This window comes from Ricinus communis, chromosome 1 (genome assembly GCF_019578655.1).
Source record: "Ricinus communis isolate WT05 ecotype wild-type chromosome 1, ASM1957865v1, whole genome shotgun sequence".
Taxonomy (NCBI): Eukaryota; Viridiplantae; Streptophyta; class Magnoliopsida; order Malpighiales; family Euphorbiaceae; genus Ricinus; species Ricinus communis.
In genome coordinates, this window is record NC_063256.1 from 35123758 (window position 1) to 35136452 (window position 12695).

At 33.9% G+C, this 12695-nt stretch overlaps 2 protein-coding genes across 3 annotated transcripts; both read right to left on the bottom strand.

Annotated features, from left to right (window-relative positions):
• Positions 1-1183: 1183 nt before the first annotated feature.
• LOC125370040 lies at positions 1184-3916 on the bottom strand. The gene is made up of 5 exons (XM_048373619.1): positions 3779-3916; positions 2996-3585; positions 2659-2792; positions 1993-2388; positions 1184-1863 (listed from the first exon to the last, which is right to left on the bottom strand). The coding sequence occupies exons 1-5, from the start codon at positions 3914-3916 to the stop codon at positions 1184-1186; spliced, it is 1938 nt and encodes a 645-aa protein (XP_048229576.1).
• Positions 3917-5047: 1131 nt separating this feature from the next.
• Positions 5048-10394, bottom strand: LOC8278078 (kelch repeat and BTB domain-containing protein 13). 2 transcript variants are annotated; one of them, XM_002532807.4, is made up of 3 exons: positions 9709-10394; positions 7686-8371; positions 5048-6347 (listed from the first exon to the last, which is right to left on the bottom strand). In XM_002532807.4, exons 1-2 carry the CDS (start codon positions 10202-10204, stop codon positions 7734-7736), a joined length of 1134 nt encoding a protein of 377 aa, XP_002532853.3. In that variant the 5' UTR covers positions 10205-10394; the 3' UTR covers positions 5048-6347; positions 7686-7733. The 2 variants fall into 2 exon arrangements, with proteins under 2 accessions (XP_002532853.3, XP_015583120.2); XM_015727634.3 differs by lacking the exon at positions 5048-6347 and having other exon boundaries at positions 7473-8371.
• Between the last annotated feature and the right edge of the window lie 2301 nt (positions 10395-12695).

Consider the following 12695-nt stretch of genomic DNA (forward strand, 5'->3'; position numbering starts at 1 on the left):
GTAGGCAATACCAAGAAGGTGCTCATGGACTGATGACCACCCAGACATGAGGTTCTTTGGCTGCTGTTATTACAGTCTAAGTGAAATTTGGTTAATTGCTATATTTCTGTATTTAAATTGGGTTTGAATTATGTTGTTTCAAGTCTAATCTTTTGCATGTTAAATCGAAGGATCCTGCAAAAAGATGAAGATTGTGGGTTTGTTTTAGTGGTTTGATGAGCCTCTGAGTGATAGTGTGATGGAGGAGAACACAACTTCAGTGGCTAGTCTCAAGGTAACCTTATTGCTGAAGTTGTAAGCAGAAGTGACAATTACATAAGAATGAAGAGCTGAGAAAATCAAGGAAGAAAATGAAAATAGCAATTTGGTTGCTTGTGATTTCCTGGATTATTTTGTTCTCTTTTTTATTTATGTAAAGCTGCCTATTCTTATAAGCTTCTCTTGTTTAAGCCCTTTTTTATGGATTGTTATATCATGGATCTCGGAAACATGAAGATTCATGCACCCAAGATCAATGCACGTGAATATTGTTAGATTATAAGGTTATGTGTGTGTTTTGATAAATTACAAAGTTAGGACTTGTTTGGTTAGATATTAATAATATTTTATATCATTAAATAACTAGTAAATCAAAAAATACAAATTAACATCACAAATTTAAATCCATTACAAAATAGATGAATCAATATATTATAAAATATTTTTTATCATGTCTCTTTCCTTAATTTTAGATTATATTATTATTTTAATTTTTATAATTGTTGTATTTTATATTTCTTTTTTACTACAATGCTAAATTTATTTTTTAAGAATATATTAATATTTTTATAACAACAGTACTATATATATTAAAATAATAGAATTTTTAATCGATATAATTAAGAGTAAATATAAGAAAATTAATTTTATGTTTCTAAAAGAATAAAAATGGTTAAAATTATAAAATGACTTGTAAGTTTAGATGTTGTAAATTGTAGATTCATCACATCTATATTTGAGGTTCATAGATTATAGTCTAAAAAATCATAAATTAAAAAAAAACATTCATATATTAAGAACAAGTTCGTCAGTAGAAATTAATGAATATACATTTCATATTTAATGAATCTTACTCTAATAATATATGAATATATAATTTATAAGTAATGAACCTAAAATATATTTTTTTTGACCTCGTAAAATCTTAATTCATTAAATCATTCAAAAGTGCTTCCGTTACAAACTCAAATGCTGTAGAGCTTTCTAATCGAACAGGCACAGAACACGCTGCCTTTGTAATCATATGGGCAACCGTATTCGCTGATCGATAAACAAAAATAAGATTACATCTATTTAAAACTCTAATCAAATCCTGACAATCCTTCAGCAAACAAAGCAAATATGAATTCAGATGCAACTCTTCCTCTAGCAGCTCAATGTTTCGTAGGCAATCAGTTTCAATTTGGACTTCTTCCATCCCTTTCGCATGAATCCGGGACAGAGCCTCTTTTAGTGCCCATGCTTCTGCTACATCTGGATTGACAATATATGGTCTAGTAATTAAGACACCTGTTATCCAAGCTCCCGCGTCGTCCCTTAGAACAAAGCCTGCTCCTGATTTTCCTCTTTCAACACTAGAGCTGGCGTCAACATTTAGCTTGTATTTCCCTGTTGCTGGCTTCTGCCATAAACAGTCTCCACCTGCAAAATAGTCCGTCAACTTCCTTGCCTTCCCCCATTGGAAAAGAAAAGAACTAGCTCTAGATGCTACTGCTCTCCAACTCAGTTTCTTTCTGTTCCACACGACATCATTCCTATTAGTCCATAAACTCCAATAAATTACCACAATGGATGCCACTATACTATCATTGAAACGCCCAAAAACTGATCAGGCACCTTCCAACAAATTTGGAGCTTGACTTAAGACTTGATATAAATTGACATATTTCCAGCTCTAAGTTGCTACATCACACAAAATTAAAATGTGCATAATGGTTTCAGGCTCAGATATACAGCAAGGGCAGCTACTATCCTCAGTTACTTTTCTCATCACCAAATTCGTTCGGACTGGCAACCGATTTGTTAAAGCTCTCCACATAAACACTTTACATTTAGCCGCAATATTCAACTTCCATAATCTTCTCCGAATAGCAACATCAGAAGGGTGCAACACAGAGAAATTGGGTTGTTGGATGCAATACACATCCTTAACAGAAAATTTACCTTTTGCATCTCTGAACCAGAACAACTGATCTGTACCAGCTGTAGGAATAAGAATAATACTGTTAATAAGGTTTTTATCTCTTTCAGAGAATAAATCATTCAAAATCTCTTGATCCCAATCACATGTTCCTGGCTTAAGAAGACTACAGACAGGTTGCAGCCTTAACTCATATGGCAGGTTTGTTTCTACAAAGCCATTCAATGCATCAGCTAGCCACTCGTGAAGGCCAATACTAACCTCCGTCCCCTCCTCAATTTTCCATCACACACCTTTAGGGATAAGGTCCCGCACTTGTTATAAGTTGGCCCATATGTAGCTTGGATTTGTTCCCAACAATAAGGATAGAAAGTCCCCAGTTGGGTAATATCGAGCCTTATAAAGTTTACTAACTAGCGAATCAGGGTTCTCCACCAGCCTTCATGCTTGTTTCATTAGCATAGCTTTGTTAAACTCACGGATTTTTCGAAATCCCATGCCACCATATTCTTTTGGTCTGCTTAAACTGTCCCACGTAGACCAAGAAATGCCTTTTTGCCCATCCATTCTTTTCGAGCCCCACCAGAATGAGTTCAGCATTGTTTCAATGTCCCTACAAATAGTTATAGGAATAAGGAAAATATTGTACCAGTATTGTGAAATTGATTGGAGGATTTTTTTATCACTATCTCCCTTCCACCCCCGGACAACCCTTTCCACTTCAGACTTTAGATACGCCGCCAAACCTTATCTTTTATTTTATTAAAGAGTATCTGCTTGTTCCTCCCAATCAGATATGGTAAGCCCAGATATTGCCCTTCAATTCCCATTTCAGCAACATCCAAGTTAGCCAATAGTAAGCTTTTACATTCAGCTTTGACGTTTGGACTAAAAAATACAGCCGACTTTGCAAAGTTCACCATTTGACTAGACAAATGTTTATAATGATCGAGTACTGCTTTTATATGGCCAAGCTCATCAATATTTGCCTTGAAGAAGAGGAGACTGTCATTTGCAAAGAAAAGATGAGTTACGACCGGAGCCCTTCTACAAACCTGAACACCATTAATCATCCCTTGAGCCGCTTTTGCATTAAGCATATTACTCAACCAATTCACACATAGAATGAAACAATAAGGCGAAAGTGGGTCTCCTTGCCTTAAGCCCCTAGAGGGGTAAATAGGACCTAACTTTTCATTTCCATGCATGATAAAATACCTCACACTAGTCACACAGGCCATAATCATCTGAATAGCTTTGTTAGCACAACCCAGTCTCAACATAATCATCTGAGTAGCATACCCTTCCTTCCCCTGTCGTCTTCTACTAATATAATGCATCACTTCAAAGGACAACATTATGTTATCAGTAATGAGTCTCTTATGAACAAAAAGTGCTTTGATTCTCTGATATCAACCCAGACAAGATATTTTTAATTCTGTTGGACAAAACCTTAGCCACAATTTTATAAAACATACTACATAAAGAGATTGGCCTCAAATCACTAACATACATCGGCACATTCTTTTTTGGGATCAGTGTGATAATAGTATCTATCATATCGGAAGGAAAAGAACACAGAGCAAAACACCTCCTTACCTCAGCGACCACCTCATTTTTTACAATATCCCAATAGTGCTGGAAAAAAGCAGGATTCATTCCATCTATGCCAGGCGATTTATTTGGGTGTTGTGAGAACACAACAACTTTAATTTCATTTTCAGATACATCCGCCATCAGTTCATCATTCTGTTAGGCGGTTACCTTTTTGTCCAACTCCATGTTCCCCAAATCTACTTCGGTTATGGATGAAGTAAAGATTTTCTGAAAATAACTGGTGATCACATCCTCTAAACCTACTCCCCAACTGACCCATTCCCTATTATCATTCTTCAATTTCGAAATACCATTCCTCTTTCTCCTTGAAGAGGCCATGCGATGGAAGAACTTGGTATTTGAATCTCCCCCTTGATACCACATTTGTTTAGCACGCTATTTCCAAAATCGGCAGTAGTCATCCTGGATTTTGATCAATTCATGAGAAGCCTCATTGAACTCTTCTAATCCTGCAGGATCTGTTCTTAGCTGTGAAATCTCCATTTTCCGATAAAGAGAATTCATCCTCACCGTAAAACTATTTATCTTCTCCCTCCCCCAAACCGACAAACCCTGGCTCGCCCTATGTATTCAATCTTGGATACTCCCTTCTTGATTCAAATTCTAATTAGATGCAACAATATCTTTGCTTTCACTATAGTGTGTCCATAAGTTCTCGAATCTAAAATGGTGACATCGATTTTGATGTCTCTGTCCATAAATCTGAAGCCATATAGGCAAATGATCAGAGACATTATTTTCTATGGACAAGATTACAGCCTCTTTAAATTGATCCAACCAACTCCTTGAGCCCAAAGCCCAATCCAACTTTTCCTGAACCAAATGCTCACCACCCCTACCCCTCTCCCATGTAAATGGGCACCCAATATAACTCAGCTCCAATAAACTCGACAAAAAGATAGCATCTCTAAACCCCTCAATAAGCCATCTTGGTTGATTTACTCCTCCCCACTTCTCACTAGGATCCAAAATATCATTGAAATCCCCCATACAGACCCAAGGCAACATGGATGATTGAGAAAGAGTTTTGAGGAGAGTCCAACTATCCTTTTTTCTATTATGATGCGGAGTACCATAGAAACCAGTAAACCGCCACGGAACACCATCACTTAACACAATCTCTACATTAATAAAAAAACTCAGAATAACTCAAAAGCTTAACTTTATTTTCTTTATTCTAAAAAAGAGCAAGGCCACCACTATGACCTCTACCATCAACTACAAAAGCAAAATCAAAGCCCAAACTAGCTTTAACACCTTCTACTCTATCTCTACTAGCTAAAGTTTCAATAAGAAAAAAGAAAAAGTGGCCTCTTAGTATGAACCATCTCGTGAAGAGACTGAATTGTCCGTGGGTTGCCAAGCCCATGAAAATTCCAACTAATAATGCTCATATTGGCTTGCAGGCCTGGTCCAAGCCAAGGCCCGCTCCATTCAAGTTTTTTGGAAAGGTAGATGATTGAGTTAGAACTTCCTTCCCAAGCTGGTCCATATGAGTATTTAGGCCTAAATTATAGGGCCCTTCCTTGTTAAGAGTTACTGCCTCCTCCATATTACGTCTCTTGTCCTCATGTATGACAATTCCTTCTTTATCTTCCTTTGAGGTCAACTTCGGCCCAAACACTTCCCCCTTATTACTGCCCAATCCATTCCCATAATTCTCGCCTGCTACATCTTTTGATTCTTTCCTTACCGAGCTATTTGACTGTACATCAACATTTCCTCCTTGATTCATGTTAATACCATATTGAAGAGGATTACACCATTCTTGCCCAGATTTGCTTGACCGCCCGTCTCTCAACCACCGTTCGCCAACACTCGCCACCTGTGTTCTCCTCGGTGGGGCTCTTACATCTTTTGATAAGGTGTGTTCAATCACTGAGTTTTCTAGAATTTTATGGCAAAATTTGTCTGAGTGACCGATAAGACCACAAATGAAATAGAATATAACCAATCTCTCATATTTGAACTCAATCTTAAACCATACCCCACCAACCTTCTTAATGTTCATGGAAGATATGATAGGTTTTGTAGCATCCACCTTTACTCGGATACGCATATAGTCCCTCCAAGAATCATCAAAATTGTTTGGGTGAGAATCAACATATTTTTCAATATAATTCCCTATGTTCCTGGCAACCTTTTCACTCCGAAATCCAATGGGGACACGATAAGCCTGAATCCAAAAATCCACCCAATTTATATCCACGTCTTGAGGGTCTTCATGTTCCACCAGTCTATGCAACAGGATGTGATAATTGTTGAATGTCCAAGGCCCCCCATCCTCCACCCTTTTGACATCAACCTCGTGAAAAAATCGGAACAAATAGCATTGTTCCTTGCGTTCACTATCATTATGAAGTTCGTTAATGCTTACCCCTTGTAAAGGCCTCCACAACATGGCCATTGTATTCCTCATGGCCTGAAAATTTATCATTTTGTCAGCCAGTATACGACCAACCAGACACCATTATAGATCCTCTTGCATCCCAATATCCTCCCCTTCCTCTTCTAGCACCAAGCCTGCCAATCCCTCGTTGTTGAGTTCCATCTATTTCATTGAATCAACCTTCATAGATGAGGACGAAGCCATAGCAAAAGGAAGAAAAAAAACTAGCAATACACTAGAGAAATTATACTGTCATATTGACAGACTCTTGATAATCAGTCTAGAATATAATGTTAGTTGTTTAGAATGAACCTAAAATTTATGTGTTAATACACTTACACTAATAACATATGAATATACATTTTATAAGTAATGAATCTAAATTTTATGTTTAATGAACCTGAAATTTATATTTAATGAACTTGACACTAATGAACCTGACACATATGTTAAGAACAAGTTTATGAGTAAGACTTAATGAATATAAATTTTATATCTAATCAACTAAGTAATAGATGAATATACAATTTGTAAATAATGAACCTAAAATTTATGACTAATTTAATAAAATATAAAATTATATAAATAAAGATTTATATAATAAAATAAATTATTAATATTTAATGAAAATAAAATTATTTTTAAAATTTAATACTTAATAAAATTATTAATTTTCTAAATATTAAATATAAAACTCATATTCTGAATTCTATAATTAATTAATTAATTAATTAATTTATAACATGACCATTTTATTATCCAAAAGATATATTAGAAAAAATTTAAATACAATTAAAAAACAACCAAACAAAATCCTCACGTGTAAAATCATCTAGATTCATAATGTTATATTAATCTGGGTGCATAATATAATTTGCCATCTTTTGCTATTCTATTTTGTGGAAAGCTATTTTATGGCTATTTTAAGTTATAATGCCATTTGGCCTTTTCAAATTGCAATGGGAATGAATTTGATATGGAACCAAAATTCATTATTGTTGTTAATTGGACTCTATTAGGAAAGGAAAAACATCTCACTAAAAGCATATAGCAGAAACATAATGTCAAACTACAAAAAGAATAAACTTTTATCAATTAATAGATATTTTAAAATAATTTTATATTTATTGCAATAATAAAATCTGAATTATTAGAAATTTTATTAAAAAAGACACTTAAGGGTATGTTAAATTATTATTATTATTATTATTTAAAAATGTGACAAAGAATTATAAAATATTCAGATCAATTTCTTTTATATATACTAGTTTAAAAGAGACTTTGAAATAAATAAAACTGTGCCACAAAACTGAATAAATTTATTCTTTTTGGTGAACAATCAATTAGTATGTATCCCTCTTCTGCTTGAAACACAAAAGAAAATTCTATTGTGTATGGTAACAGACTCTAGACTTTGTAATCTAGTTTATCACACAAACCTGATAAATAAACTCTGCAAGAAATGATTCAGTAAGCTCCAGCAATGATAAGCATACAAACCTGAAAGTATCATTTAACAGTCACCCTCATGTTTTCTTTTATCCGAACTCAAATATAATAAACTGGAATTTTTCTCCATGTTACTCTTAATCCCCTGCTGAAAGACAATGCATAAATCTCTTCCTTATGCTGGACTTTGTGTTCATCACTTGGCCTGAAGAATGGTGCAGGAAAAACTGGCCAAGCACACCTGCCATCAACTTGGAAAATTCTGTCATTTTTTCCTACTACAATCCATAATTCCCTTCCAACTCTCACCATATTTGCACCATTTTGCCTTAGTGTCATCATCTCAATTTGCTTACAAGGAAAGCAACTGATCAATCTCGGCCTATTACCAAATGAATTTGGACTAGCCATTTCTATCCATAGCCACAGTTTCATTCCTAGCCTATCAGACCAAGTGAGTATTAGTAACTGACCATTGAATGATGCAACAGCATATCCATCTGCTTCTTTTGGCACAAATGAGTTTACAAACTTCCATGAATTTGTTTTGGGATCATAGATTTCAGCCGAGTGTTTAAGAGTTGCAATGGTGCTGCCACCCACGACGTAGAACTTGTTTCTATGAGCAGCTCCTGTTGCAAATGCTCGTTGGTTTTGCATGTCTGGTAATGTTTGCCATTCCCATGTCTTCAGGTTCAATCGCTCCGACATATTCAAATAAACTGAGGGTTCAACATCTGCAAAAAGAAATTGCTTATTCTTTTTGTCAACAAGTAAATATGACCTGGAAAGGGTATCATAAGCTGCTATCTATTGAGGAAATTGTGGGGGAGGAAAGAAGCAAAGCAAAATCTTGATTTCCCTTTTACATGAGATTAATCGCCAGTCCTAATAAAAGTACTCTCTTAGAACAAAGTGGAAAAATGACCATTGAAAATGAAAATAAGGGATGCTTATTTGAACTTTCAACTTAAGTTTCCATATTCCTCCTTAAGATTACTTATAATAATGAATAAATCTCGAATCCTGTTCCCTCAACCTGATAAGGAAATCCTTTCTAAACCAGATAACATGCCCTCTTCTGCACAATGAGTATACTGATGACAAAGTATCATTACTAGTCTTCCAAGATTTACAGGACATGACACAATTTTCAGCAATCAAAAAAATTCACAAATTAGTTTGTTTATCATCATCCAGGAACAAATTTGATGGGTTGGTTATATCCTCAGCACACAACTCTTCTATAAGTTGATTCAAGTCCTTAAGCGCACTTAAGTATATCAATTCTCAGTCCCTCTTTCCTAGTTAAAGTTTTCGAAGGTACTTAACCCTGTTTTCCCTGTGTAAAGACTACCACCGCATACCCTAATCACTTGTCAGACAAAAGTTCTTGATCGTCATTCTGGAAACAATCATGGGGATAAAATTCTGGTACCCTTTTGTTCTCAGTTTGTCTTCTTTACTAGAACTTTAAGTTTCCTCTATTAGTTTTTCCAATAAGCAGGAACATACAAACAATGTGAGAGCCTTTCTTATGATGAAATCCAACAACACTTTCTTTTACAATCAAGAACTACAGATAACGAATATCCAAGATTTTGTTATGATAAAATTCAACCAGATTCTTTTCTAATCAAGAAGTAGAGATACCCACCTCATTCATGCATTGATTACCACTAACATAAGTAATTACTTGGTCCTAAACTACTTCTTTGTGCTACCAACAAGGTGGAGAGTACTATGCATAGAATAGAACCCTTTAAATTCTCTCATAAAACCCAACTTTGGTTCCATATAGATATATACGTATATCATATTTCTATGTTTACATCATTGGCAAAATCAACCTTCACCAAATTTTCTAGAAAACTGAAGAGGATTCTTTCTTCAATGTGATGTCAATGCAAAACAGAAACACAATTCTTATGGTTGCAAATTTTACAGCTGCTAGAATGAATTTTTTTTTTTTGTTTTGAAAGAAATGAGATCATGCCAAAAATGGTATGATTTTGCAGGAGGATTTGTTCCAAACAAGGTAAATAACAGAAATGGATTGGCAGCTATTTTTTACCAGGAGGGTTGCCCTTATAACCACCAGCAAGATAGAGGAATCCATCAAGAAAGGCAGCAGCAGCAGCAACAAGATTACGATCTTCACAATGCATTTTAGGCACATCCGATAATTCATTGTCACTGCAAGTATAAGTACACAAAGAAGAAAAAGGGTTTGGACCTAATGTGAATTTAGTGCATAAAAAGTTATCAGACAAGATTGCGATCACTTCAATTCTGAAAGATGGACAGCGAGGAATAGCCACAGAATGAAACTGCGTTGGAGAGGACAAGTAAGCAAAAAAATCCCATAAGTTGCATGAATTGTTATTACAATGGACATGTTGATCATCATCATCCTTGTTTACGAGTCTTATAATGCAGATATTTTTGAAAACGCCAGTATCAGAGATTGGAAAGATAGAATTTCTTGGGGAAAAGGGTTGAAGATTATTGTTGTTTGGTTGAGTAGTAGTGCGAGATGGTGTGTTGGGTTTCCTGCTAAGATGCCACATTTTGAGAAATTCTTTTCTTTTCTTTGTTTGATTTGAGGATTTGTGGGAGACTTTGTTATGCAATTGAAGAATGTGATATGTGAGAGAGAGATTGAATTTTCTTGTGTTGGATTTGTATTTGAAAGAGGAAACCTGAGAGTGGAATTAGGAAGGTTTGTTGTTGGCTTACGTTGCCTTGTTTGGACTAATTAAGTAGTGAGGAGTCGCTCACCACGTAGAATTAAGAATAGGGAAAAGGTGCATTTTTGCCCCTAAATTTAGTGCGAGGAACGGATTAGTCCTAAAACTATTTTTTAATGCAATTAAATGCTTAAACTTAACAAAATCTGCAGTTTATTCACCTGTTTATTATAGAAAAGTTAACACCATTTTTTAAAGACTGAGTTAATGATTATTCCAAATTACCATCGAAGATTCAACTTGTTATGGAAATTTTATTTGTAAGTTTAAGAATTAAAAGAGGCATTCAATGAAAAGTTGACAATTATTCTTGAAAATGAACAAATACCAAAGTAAAAAAACTTCAGTTCTGATATTTTTGACAGTTGATGCTTTTGTTCAAATTAGGAAATTACAGTTAATGATTGAACATTTCGTTAATGCAATCTTGAGGCTTAATACCCACTTGCATTGGTCCTAGAAATATTTTCTAAGCACTGTTACAAGTAACCTTACTATATAAGGAGGAGGATGAGGAGGAAAAACAGATGTGGGATTTTTATTAACCTTAATAAACTCTTCTATCATAGAGGGGCATAAATTATAAATTTTGTTAAATTTAAGTGTTTAACTGCATCTAAAAATAGTATAAGAGTTAATTTGCTTTTCGCACCAAGCGTTAGGGGTAAAAATATGCATTTTTCCTTAGCAATAAGATTTAGGATTGTTTAGCTTTATTGATGATTAAGTTTGTCGTAATAAATAAAAATAATTGATTAATTTTCTTTGTTGTTATTACAATATTCTAACAATACTCCTTATATTTGGTAAATTTTTTTTTTTGTTAGAGTATTCTAACAATATTCTTTATATGTATATTTGTTAGTTATAAATAATTCATTTCTTATTTTAACTCGTTATGAAATGCATGTATATTTCAATAATATTTTTTATTTTACTTTTCAATTAATTTTTATGTTAAAAAAAAAAGGTGAGAGAATGTTACTCTTAAAAAAAAGAAAGTAAAAAAGTGAGAAAAAATAATAAAATATTTTTAAAGTTATTTTTTCTTTTTAAATTAAAGAGAGAAAATGTGATTCTTAAATACTTGCATATATTCCGTGTAACAGAGAATAAACATGATTTAAGAGCTTGAAGAGATACTTTTAATATCTCAATTGATTATTGAAGGTATATTTCGTCTTTCAATATTATTTTATAATATTATTTTAAATTATATAAATTAATAAAAATAGCTTAAAATAATTAATAATTAATTTTATTTATGTCAATTTTATTTATTATTAAAAATATTTATAAAATACTTAAAAAATAATTTAAATTTAAATTCCAATAATAGAAAAGCTTCTAATTCCAAATGTTATAATTATAAATATTAAATTTTTTTAACTATTAAGTATAATTTTAGAATAATTATTTATTATAATAAAAAATTAAGATCAACTTAAGATAGATTATATTAATAATTATTAATAAGAATAATAGTTTCAAAATTAACAAAGAGAAAAAAATCAAATCAGTTATCATCTTATAAAGAAAAAATTTTAAAATAGGATCAAATTAACTATTAAATCTTATCAAACAAATTTAATCGACCCATCCAGTGAGTCCTCTGGGGGGGGGAAACGGATTCCTTGAATACAGGTTCTCTTGGAATCTTATTCTTCAAAAGAAGGGGAATCATCGATGAATCAGCCCCGATCAAGTTGTTGTTCCGGTTCGGGAAGAAGCCGCTAGATCTCCGCACGTGGTCCCCTATCCGTATCACCCGGGATGAAGTGATAGGAGGTGATTGGTCTCTGCGATCGAGCGGCTCTTAGGCTTCTCCGAATTCCGACCTACTTTGAACTAAGTCAGGCCCGAATGGAGGCCGAAGACCTATTCGAGGTCAAGGTCGAGATTGTCAGGGTCATGTTGGGCCTTCACCCCTTCTCTTCACCCAATACAAGGCAGTCGAAGTCCCCGCCACCCCGCGTATGATTTCAATGACGGCACTGAACCACTGCGCTGCCGCCCTTGAAGCGCCTCCTACGCTTACCACTCACCCACGCTCTTGCAGCATGCCCGCACTCACACTACAAGAGACTCAACAACACTCACGTGGCTAGAATATGCCACTCACTAACACACGTGGACTCAAAAAAAATTGTTATATAAAAAACAACTACCAATTGCATAAAACTTTTAGATCATATATCTGTTTTATAAAAAATACAATTTCTCCTTTTGTATAAAATATCATTGATATATATTTATGAAATTATTATTATATATTCAATTTAGTGTTAGTTATGTTATTTATAAATTAAAA